The sequence below is a fragment of the Fringilla coelebs genome (assembly GCF_963513975.1).
Source record: "Fringilla coelebs genome assembly, chromosome: 20".
NCBI lineage: Eukaryota > Metazoa > Chordata > Aves > Passeriformes > Fringillidae > Fringilla > Fringilla coelebs.
The window spans coordinates 498,480-509,439 of record NC_140046.1 but is presented as its reverse complement, the minus strand read 5'-3'; the positions used below and the strand labels follow the sequence as shown (position 1 = coordinate 509,439).

General features: G+C 49.7%; 1 protein-coding gene across 2 annotated transcripts in view; it reads right to left on the bottom strand.

Moving 5' to 3' along the window:
- Positions 1-1,505: 1,505 nt before the first annotated feature.
- CLUH (clustered mitochondria homolog) overlaps positions 1,506-10,960 on the bottom strand; it is a 32,534-nt gene continuing 23,079 nt past the window's right edge. For both annotated transcript variants that reach the window (XM_084219313.1, XM_084219312.1), the window contains exons 16-26: positions 10,628-10,872; positions 9,779-9,863; positions 9,148-9,301; positions 8,697-8,836; positions 8,509-8,589; positions 7,806-7,931; positions 7,298-7,419; positions 5,984-6,077; positions 5,064-5,198; positions 3,994-4,067; positions 1,506-3,393 (exon numbers count right to left, since the gene is read on the bottom strand). In XM_084219313.1, coding sequence (XP_084075439.1) covers positions 3,225-3,393; positions 3,994-4,067; positions 5,064-5,198; positions 5,984-6,077; positions 7,298-7,419; positions 7,806-7,931; positions 8,509-8,589; positions 8,697-8,836; positions 9,148-9,301; positions 9,779-9,863; positions 10,628-10,872 — 1,425 coding nt within the window. In that variant the 3' untranslated portion in view covers positions 1,506-3,224. The remainder of the gene's footprint in view (positions 3,394-3,993; positions 4,068-5,063; positions 5,199-5,983; positions 6,078-7,297; positions 7,420-7,805; positions 7,932-8,508; positions 8,590-8,696; positions 8,837-9,147; positions 9,302-9,778; positions 9,864-10,627; positions 10,873-10,960) is intronic.

Genomic DNA, 10,960 nt, shown 5'->3' with positions numbered 1-10,960 from the left:
GCTCTCATTTTAACTTGTGCTCACCTGAGGCTGCAGGAAGTGCTTTTGAGCTGGTTCATGGCAGCTGGAGTAGTGAGGTTTTGTTGTTTGCTGCGATGCAGTGAGGTGCTGCAGGAAATGTTCTGGTGGGCTAAGCTGTACTCACAGGTGGGCAGGAGAACCTTGTCCCTGCACCTGGCACAGGCCAGCCCTGGCTGGGTTGGGTTTGGTGGGATTTTCCCTTCTCTTGACCCTCTCTGTACCGCAGACAGGAGCTGCCTTTCACTGCTCCTCGCTCGTGCTGGAGCCGAGGGCGGTGGCTGAGCCCGGCTGCCGACCCTCGGAGCAATCGCTCTCGGCTTTGGGGCAGCACGGCACTGGGTGCTTCTGGCAACATCTGTTCTGCTCTTAGGGTCTTGTGCCTATGTGTGCTTTGGTTTTTCTCTGTGATTTGGCCCTAATTGCCTCAAGTACTGTTTAGAGATGGGTCAGTGGCCGAACAGGAATGGGCACATCTTCGTAATGGAAGAGCACGGATGTGCTCATGAGCTTGATATGGGGAGAGAATTAAAGGGCCCTCCTGCCAGCTGAGGTCTGTGGGAGCAGCTGGTAGGGTGGTACTTTGCAGTGGGAACAGACATGGGATGGACATTTGGAGCAGACCCACTTGCATTTGGGAGAAGACCTGAGTCTGGGCTCTGCCAGAGCCAGTGCATGCATGGGCTAGATGGGGTGACATGGTGGCACAGAAGTGGTTTTTGGGGCGAGGGTTGAAAGGCAAGCCTCGTATGTCCAAAAGCAGTGAGCTTCTCACAGGGAGCACAAGGCAGGTTTAGGTGTGAGTTGCTAAGAGCAGTGTGGACAGTTAAATTTAATTTTCCCCCTTAGCTGGGTGAGTTGTTGCTCATGCAGCAAGTGCTGTGCTGACAGCAGCTCTGAGGTGTTTCCAGTCCCAATGGAGCACTGATGGGCACGGGAACATTTTTCAGAGAATGGGTTGAGTACCTGCCTACCTCCAGCTCAGCTGAGTCCCAGGGCCCATTTGAATCAATTTTTACACTTGTGTTTTAAGGACTTGTGAACAGAGTAACGAGAACCCCCAGGACCCAAAAGAGGTAGTGAGGTACACAGATGTTGGCAAATGCAGTTACTTACCAGCCTGCATTGTCCTTGGAGCTGCTTAGCTGTGGAGCCTCAGTAGCCAGGACTTGTCTCCTTCAGCTTCATTTCACATGCATAGAACATCCCCAAAGCTGTGTTCCTGTTCCCACATCTCCCCTGGGATGAGAGGGCAAAGTGACTCATCTCCCTGAGCACAAATGGATTCTGACAGCAGAGTTGTGGGTCCTATCACCTCTGGGCTGGGGTTGTGACTCTGGTACTGATTTACAGCTTTTAAAGCCTCTGGGTCAGCTGGTCCTGTTCTCTCCTTCCCCCCACTCCTGCTCAAAGGAACAGGAGTGGTGGCTCCAGTGCTGGTACCAACACTTTGCAACAAACAGTAAAGAAACCAAAAAAATACCTGCAAGAGTTTAAAAAGCTTTTAATGGACTGTAAGACACTAGTAAAAGAAAAATCTTGTAGGAAAGATGCACTGTAGTCATTTATTGATTGCTTTCCAGCAAATTCAGAATTTTTCTAATAGGAGCAAATTCATTTGCAGTGAAGACTCTGCTTTGTTGCCTCCAGCACCTCAGAGGCTGCTCCCTCCTTTCCCCCCGCGCAGCCCAGAGTTACAGATACCTGTAGGGTCAGACAGGAAACCGAGGGTACAGAGCACAGGGACAGCACTTGGCTCCAAGGGTCAGTAAGAGCAGCAGCACGCATTAGCACGGGGCACGATCCAGGACAGACAACGCGAGGCAGGGAGAGGCTGGGCGATGGCAGCGAGGGGCTGCGGCCAGCCCGCCCTTCTTCTACAGCTTGATCTGCTTGGAAAATGGGACATTCAACTCTGTCGGCATCCCAGGGCCTGCAGCAGCCACATCTTACCTGCTTGAGGACAGTGACGGCCCCACAGGATGTGTGTGGGAGGGGAGGGGGCAGGAGGATTTCTTTAGTGGCACTTGCCATTCAGTACCGTCCATTGCCAGCAATGGCAGCTCCCAGCGCCAGTCCCAAAACCAGTGTGCAAAAATGCCAGAGGCAAAGGTATTTGCCAGAGATTTCAGTGCTGGGGGAACTTCAGTTTTATTTAAACCCCTTCCCCAAAACCTGGTACTTTCTGGTTGTGATTCTGTCAGGTTCAGCTCTGTGTCAACAGCTGCTGTTGCAAATGATACCAGGTCACTATTTCTGAATTTTCCTCCCCTCTCTCCTGCCCTTAAATAGGGCTGTGATTCCCTCCTCACTCCCCTTGGCTCAGCCCTCATTTGCTGCATTCCCACCTCACAGAGGCACTGGGGTTTCCACTGCAATGGAAGTTTGTGCGCTTTTTTAAAGATCAAGCCCTCATTCTTTGGATACAGTATCCCAAGTTACTCAGCTGCAAGCAGAGGCGGAGGTGGAACGGTGAATATAATATATATATATATCTATATATATATATATCTATATATATATATATATATCTCTATCTATATCTTTACCTTGAAAATTAGAATGTGAATGTTACAAAACCCCACTGAATTGCCAAACTGCCAACCAAACATAGAAAAAAATGGTTAAAGGGATCCCATGGCTATATCCTGATGTAGAAAATGCTGTACATCCCCCACTTCCATACGTCACAGGCTTCAGTCATCTCAGTGACACAAATATGGCTGTTCTCAGCCCAAGCTTGAATAGTGACTGGGGGAAATCAATCTTTTGGCTTGGAATCCACATTTTACAAGAACGTGGAACAGTGATGGGGCTGGTTCTTTACTGGTTTAGCAAAGCAGTGTCCTTAGTCAACATAAAAATGACCTGAGAAACGTTACATTCCTCCAGACAGTTCATTTGGAATTCATATGTACAAAGTAGAAATAACTGCTGCGCACACACACGACACGGACACACACACGGCAGGAGGGCCCCGCGCGCCAGGACGGGTCTGTGCTGCCTCCGGCCACTTCCCCTCGCGTGGCAGACACAAGCTTGGGCAGACAGATTACATTGCTCAGATTAGTTCTTTGCATTGTGTATTAATTGTACCAGTGCAATAACATTGTCAAAAAGGAGGAGCTGCTCCGAGGGCAGCTAAGGCCCTGGGCCAGATTCAGAAAAGGGTGGTTTAAACTTTTTTTTTTAAAGCGAGGTACACGTTAAGCAGAGCTCTGTGTTAAGGGGATGGCAGCAGAAGGCATGCTCGGCTCAGCCTCTTTCTCCTCCACAGCTTTGTCCTCTGCTTCCAGCTGTTCCCCACTTTTCATGCTTTCCTGGAGCTGCTGGCGTCGCTGTACCTCGGCTTTAAGGTTCTCCAAGTCTTTTTGGCTGAAGGGGAAAGCAGGAAGGGGAGCAGACATTAGACTGGCTGTGGGAATGGTGAAGCAGGACAAGGCCATGTTCAGTGGGGGAACACTGCTTGCACCTCCCTCCCCCACAGCTCAGCCATGCCTCAGCACAGCCAGGGCCCAGTTTGCTGGCTGGGTTTGAACAAAGAGGCACCAGGATTTGCTCTCTCAGTGGGGCTGGGGCAGAGCAGGGGGTTCATCTTGCTGATGGCCAGGCAGCCTCCAGCTGCTGATGCTGCATTTTTACCACCAATGATTATTTGCAGCCTTAGAACAACAGCCTTGGCTCAGGTCATCTATTTCCACTATCATCCCAATCAAATTTTCAACTAGAAGTACAGAAGACAGTTCATAATAATAATAGTAATAACAGTAATGATAATAATAGTAATAATAATGGTAATAATAATAAAAATCTTATAGTCCTACTGCTTGCAGTGGCCTTGATAATGCTAATCAAGGCCTGAATCAGGATCTTGGCTAAAACAAACAAATCCTGGGAAGCTGGTTTGTGCTCTCTTGTGAACTAAGACAATACAGACTTGATTTCTAAAGGCATAGCCCAGAAGAATCACTGTACCTTAGTGGAATGAAGAGAATTCCATTGATAATGTTCAGCTGCTCCAGGACACTGGCCATACTGGGAGCTGTGAACTACATCACAAGGGGAAAGAAGTTTTAGGAACCTAGAGAGGACTCTGAACTGCTAAGCATGTCCCTTTACCAATGGTTGAGAAAACAGTATCATTTACATTATCTACCTCTCTATACCCGTAAGCTGCAAAGCACCATCTAGAGCTTCCCACCAGTCCCCACAGGGAGCTCCTGCTGAACCTTGCAGGACTTCAGTTAAATACATCACAGTGCCAGTTCCAAAATGTGTTGGGTTTTCTACCCTTCTTGAAGTATTTTAACAAGGGTAAACCCTTTAGTGCTGTTTTTATGGGTTTGAGCCTCTTCACTGGCCACAATTCCCTGGACTTTTATTTGATTCAAGGTCCTTGTTCTCCCATTATTGCCATGCACTCCTCAGGTCTTGTTGCCAGTTCTCCACAGGGAGAACACCCACACACAGAGCATTGTCCCACTCTGTCCTCCCTGCAGCTGGAACCTTCTTTCCCAATCTGCTGGAGAGTGCCCATGGCTCAGGCTGGGTACTCTGCCAGGTGCGGAGGCAGGTAGGAGCAGCTGGGTTTGGCCCAGGAAGGCCAGTCATTGCTGCTCCATGTAAGGTAAACTTGACAGCCCCTCTGCGCTCCCTGCCCAGCCTCCCCAACCACAACATCCCTGGAAGGAGAACAAAGCATCTGGTAAAAGATGACAGCATTTTTGAGGATGAGGAAACTGAAGTATTTCTGGGTTGAGCAACCTGCTGCCTGGCAGTGAGTCAGCAGCAGGGCAGGGTTGTGTGCAGGTGTGCCAGGCTCTCACCCCAGGAGCTCTCCCTGCACCCTGCTGCTTCCCCAGGCACCCTGCAACGCTGTGCTCCATCCACACAGGTGACACCACACTGTGTCTGAGCCACTGCCCTAGCAAGGCCTTCTGCCTGGGAAGGGACAACTGCTACTCCCTCCTGAGAGTCCATGTCCCTCAGGAGCAGCTGGACACAACTGGATCTGGCACAGCACGACCCCCAGTGCTCTGGGTTACCTTCAGGGGCATGATGTTGGCATTGGAGCCGTTCTTGTAGATCTCGTTCATTGTGCGCTGCAGAGCGACTGCTTGCTGCGTCAGGTATTTCAAGTACTCGGAGCTCTCTTTGGTCTTTTCATGGTGTTCACCGAGCTGATGGGAAACAGGAAAAAAGAAAAGGTTCAACGTCACAAGTGAGAGCAGGACCCAACCCAGGGAACACACCCGGGTGCGGCCAGCTCAGCATCCCTACAGGAACTCAGAAAATGGATTTTACCTGCCTTGGCATTCAAAAACCAGTGAAACAGTTCCTCTGGGAGCCTTCTTATCAACATTTCACATTTTCATCAAGTGGGAGAGTATCTGCTGGGTGAGCAGCATTCCCTGCACTGGGCTCTTCTTCCAGGAGCAGCATCCCAGCAGCCCCCCCCACCTGGACCAGTATTCCAGCATTCCCCACACTGGGCTGTGCCCTCAGCCAGCTCAGCTGAGTCACCCCGTGCAGCCGCAGACGTGCTCAGACAGCCCCGGGCTGGGGTAGGAGTTTCACTGAGCAGCAGCCAGGCTGAGCGCTCACTACCAAACCAGTTTGGAGCTGGTATTTAAAGACTAGTGGCACAAAACATAAGAAGAGACCAGTGTTTTGCAAGCCCCACCAGAACGTGGGGCCATGCCACAAGAGAAGTGCTTGTCCAGCCGTGGGTAGAGCACGGAGACATTTGCAGGAAGCTGAGCAAAGACTCCTGGCATAGCCGTGGCAGTTACTGCACAGGGCAGCAATTCTGCCCTGGCCCTGCAAGGACTCCCTGGCATCTGCTCAGAGCTGTTTGTAGGAAAGGCTTCCCCAAGGCCTGGGCTGGGCACTGGTTTGCAGTGGAACTGCTCAACTCTGGCCCTGCAGTGACAGCTCACAAGTGCACAGTGGGGCCACTCATCACCTGATTCTTGTAGATGGTGTAGCCTTCCTTCTCATGTTGCAGAGCCGACCGGAACTCTGCTTTGCTCTCGTACACTCGGGCAACCAAGTGGTGGCTGAGGGAAGGAAAAGGGCTGAGTCACTTCTCTGAAGAAAAAACATTTCTGTGCTGCAGCAAGCATGACTGTGCCATCAGTGTCTGGGCTGAAAGTCTTAACACAAGTGTCAAAGCAGACTGAATGCAGCACTTCTTCCCAGCCCAGCTGAGGATTCAAATACTACACTAATTAGGTTGGATTTTAACTGGAATGCTGAGCAGTGACCTACAGAGGTCAAGACTGAGCTGGGCATCTTTTGTTCTGCATCCAGGAAAGCTGAAGACCACAACAGTGAACTGAAGGGAGAGGCACATCCATGGGAATACCTTGGGGCTGGATTTATTAACGGGAGAGGAAGGCTGCAGCCCTCAGGCAGAGCCAGGCCTGAGTCCCCTGGGCTCTTGCCAGCAGGGAGAGCTGACTTGGCTTGGACTTTTGGCCTTGATGCTTCTGGAATGAAAAAGAAATTGCTAGGTTTGGCAGTGTTTCTCTGTGGGAGGAGATGGGTCTCTCCAAGCATCCCAGTGCCACTGAGGGACAGCTGAAGACTCTCTGGAGCCTGCACATTCATCAGCCACTGGAAAACAAGGCAGGCTCTTGCAGGTGTTTAATCAGATTGATTTGCAGCCTGATGGAGAACAGATGGCTGCAATGTGGCAGCAAAAACTGGGAGTGGGCCATGCCTGGCTAAGAGAACCAGTTCTGCACTGAAGGACAGAGGCCATCCAGCACTGCAGCAGTGGGCACTGGAAGCAGATCCTAGAGGTGTCACCAGTCCCAGGTCCCTTGGGAACACAGAAGCCACTCAGGGTTTTTATTAAAATAGAGAATTTTATGGCAAAAGACAAAAGCACATAAAATGATTCTCAAAGGTCTCTCCCTGAGGGCTGGAACAATTAAACATGAGCATTTAATACTGTGCCTGGCTCCCAGTGTAATTCTCTTACAGGCTCTCCAGCCTTTACTTCCCACATACAATTTTCTGTTGAGAGTCCACAGGGACCAGGCTTATCTTGACAGATTCTTTTGAGCAAGCAGCATCCCAGCAGATCCAATTAACCTGAAGAACAACAGATCTCCATCTTTTGAAATAACAAACTTGGATACCGCACCATGACCTTGGCTCTGGGACAAGACTGAATATGCAGTTCTCAAGCCCAGACCCTCCCATGTGAGTGCCCAGTGAGTGTGCTTGCTCTGACAGCAGTGACCCAGCCCAGCACCCCACCCTGCCTCACCTCAGTGCAACCTTCAAAGACTTGGAGCCGTGATACTTGGAGCTGATGGCCAAGGCGTTCTCCAGGAACCGCAGGGACAGGTCATACTCCATGACCCCATGGAGCACTAGGCCAATGTTGTTCTGTACAGAGAAGCCAAGCAGGCATTGGGAAAGACACACTGACACTGCAGTTCCTGCTCTGTGAACAGTGGGACCCCACAGGTGTGTCACTGCCAGAAGGGCTGTGACCCTGGCCAGTCCCTGCAGCAGTAACATGTGCCAGGGACCATCGTCCCCCAGGCCCAAACAATCCAGGCACAAGGGAGGTAACAAACGCTCCAGTTTGTGCCAGTGCAACAAGAACATAATAAACAAAGGAGTTTTCCTAAGGATTACAGGGGCTCAAAACCATCTGCAGTATCCCAGTGCCTAAACATTTGTTTTTAACAGCCATCATGTGGGCATCTTAAAGGCCAAGAGGTTTCTCAGAGATTAGGAACTTGAAGACTCCTAAACAAATTACTTACATCTAAGAGTGCCATTTCTGGGTGATCCTCCCCAAATACCAACAGCATGAGGTAGCGTGCACGGTACAGCAGGTTCAGTGCCGTTGAGAGTTGGCTGTTTGCAAAGCAGTACAGAGCCAGGTGCATCTAGGACAAGAGAAGGGACCCAGCATTACTCTAAAGGAAACTAATCTCTCCACACCATTCCTTAGCTGCACATGAATAAGTGGTTGAAGGACATCAGTCACTTTGAAAAGTCCAGTCTGCTGGCTGATTCACAGTCCCACTGAGGTGTCCCTGAGGACACAGCACGGAGGAAGCTGTGTGTTTCATTTCAGTTTCTCTTAACACCCCTCACAGAATATTTCCAACCTGACTTGCATATGTATGTCATATTCTGACTGTGTTTTGGGGGGGATTCTTTCCTCTTTTTGTTTTTGACATAAGCCCAGGGCCAAAGCCAGGAGAATTAATATATCTAAATAAATATGCAGCAAACAAACACTAGAAACCTAGGTTAAGCAGGACAAATAGTGAGCATGCAGGACACACTCAGCTTTTCACTCTGCAGGATCATAAAAGATGATGAAGTGGAGAATTCTGGAAAGAAAGCTGCAGAAGAGAGGGAAATGCAACTGATATCCAGCTGCAGACATGAACTAAGGCTCTCAGACTGCAGCCAGACCCCCGAGGTGCTGCTGCTCCCCCAGCTCCCCATACTCACATATTCTTGGATGGTGTTGGGGTGTTCGATGCCCAGGACCCTCTCGCTCATTAGCACCGCTTTCTGCTGATTGCTTAAGGCCTGAACAGAACAGAACAAAACCCAGGGCAAGTCACACCACGCTGTGAGCCTGAGCAAGCATGGGGAAGGAATGAGAGCACTGAGATCCCCTCGGAGCCCCTGCTTACCTCTGAGTAATCTCCCATGATATAGTTGAGCCGAGCTAGCAGCCTCAGGCAGGCACAGATTTCTACATGCATAGCACCATACACATTGTTGAACAGGTTTAAGGCTTCATTGATGAGCTCACAGCCCTCCTTCAAGAAACCTGAAAAGAAGGTATATCCATATTTTATATTTATATATTTATATATATATATAAATATATAAAAACCTCTAACACTGCTGGAGACAGGAAGTGAGACACAGGTCACTGCCCTGAAGGCAGAATATCACTGCCCTGACCCATGCTTGCTCATTGCTGGTGGCTTTATAGCAGGAGTGTTCCAGATGGTCTTGGACACCAGGATTCTCTACCAAACCAGGGTTGGCAGCGGTGTCCTGGTAGCCATGCCCCACATACCCTGCTCTTCCCATTATCAGGGATCATCATGAGGCAGAGGCACATGGGGACTGTACCTTGCTGAACTTTTGCTTGCCCGCTCTGGAAGAAGTGGAAAGCATCGGAGGCTTTGGGGTTTACATGCTTCACTACAGGGAAGATGTTAAGAATATCCTCTTCTGTGAAAGTGGGCTTGTGCCTGTTGTCAAAGTTGTACTCCTTCAGCAGGATCTGGAGGGACCAAAAGAGTGGAGGGCAGTTAGCACTTCCATAGGTGCTTGGCAAGAAAAGGGGCAAAATTCTGAATGCGGAATCACAGTCAAAACATCTCCTGTACCATGACCTGGGACAGAACTCTCCAAGGTCAGATGTAGGTGTGCACCACCACCTGTACATGGCAAAATGGCACTGCGGTGACAACACTGAACCCCTCACAGGAGAGCTCATCCCGCTGTTGTCCCACAGCCCACAGAGGAGCGAGAAGGCAGTGCTTGAGGCTAGCTGCTCTTCCAAGGGACATGCCAGCCAGTTTACCCTAAGAGGGAACTGCATCAGAAATCTGTTTCTCAAAGCTGAGACCTGTATTCCAACATGAACACCACAAAGACCTTTTGGGGCTCATGCTGCCCCTGCAAAACACATTGCACTTACTCTTCGTGTTCCTCAATACAGATCATGATGGCAAGGGAGGGAGGATGTGGATCTTACCTGGACTCCAGTTTTGAGGGAGATTTCACGGAGTAGGGTGATTTTCTGTAGATTATACACTTCAGCTGCTTGGTCAGCATTCTCACTGCAGAAAGTAAACACAAGCTTCAGCCCTCAGGGGAGTTTCTGCTCAAGGCCATTGCTCCATTGTGGGTACCTGAGGCACAGGTCCCCGGACAGCCAGGTCTAACCCAAACCAAGGACTAACACTGCAGAGTTTGCCCACAGTCTGTTAAAGCCTACAGAGCACAGCAGTGCTTTTACAGAAATCCTACGTGTGTTCTCAAAGCCCACTGCAGTGTTTGGGCTGAGGACCTTCAGCTCTTGGTGAGGAGCGAGCAGTCCCTGTCACAAGGGAATGATCACTGTCCAACTGCCAAAAGTTGGTTTATCCAACTAGCCATGGCTTTTCTCTTGGGTCACTTCATTGGTGCTTCCAGTTTAGCACTCACAACGTGCCCCTTCCTTATTCCCTATCTCTACTCATGTACAGGAGCAGTTGTCCTTTTTCTGGAGCAGAAGCTCCCGTCAGCCTAAATCACTGTTGATACAGACAAGTATCTTCTGACTATACTACTTCTGCTTCTCACTTTCTGATCCCTTCTGAAACCTTAGGAAAGGCTTCCCTTCCTCCTCTGCTTTTCATGGCTGCCTTTGCATCATAGGTTTCATCTGATTCAAAGTCTCACTTCCCCATTACTACTCTTTGCCCAATTTCTTTCCATTAAAGATCTGTGTAAGTCCCTCAAGGGTACAAATTTTATTCAAACAAATAAAAAAGGGAGGTCCTGTTAATGAACAAGAGCTACAGAAGTTTGGTGACAAGCCAGGGTCACCTGCTCCACTTACCATTCAAGACTGAAATCAAAATAGTTCTTTGCTTCTGAACAAATATTCTTCCATAGCTCCTGAGGGGTCATGCTTGCCCACGCAGTGTTATCAGCATTGCCAAGGTTCCTGTTCTTCCTTTTCTTATTCTTCTTCTTGGAGACCAGCTCATCAGCTGGAAGATGGGCAATGGGATTTGGGAAGGAGCTCAGAAAACAATTGAGGAAGTGGCTGATGGCAGCAGATAAACCTGACAGCTCCACACCCTACAGGGAGACACCAGAGTCAGTCAGGAGAGACACCTGCCATCCCACAGCACTGCTCCAACCCCGAGCCTCACGCACACCCAGTCCT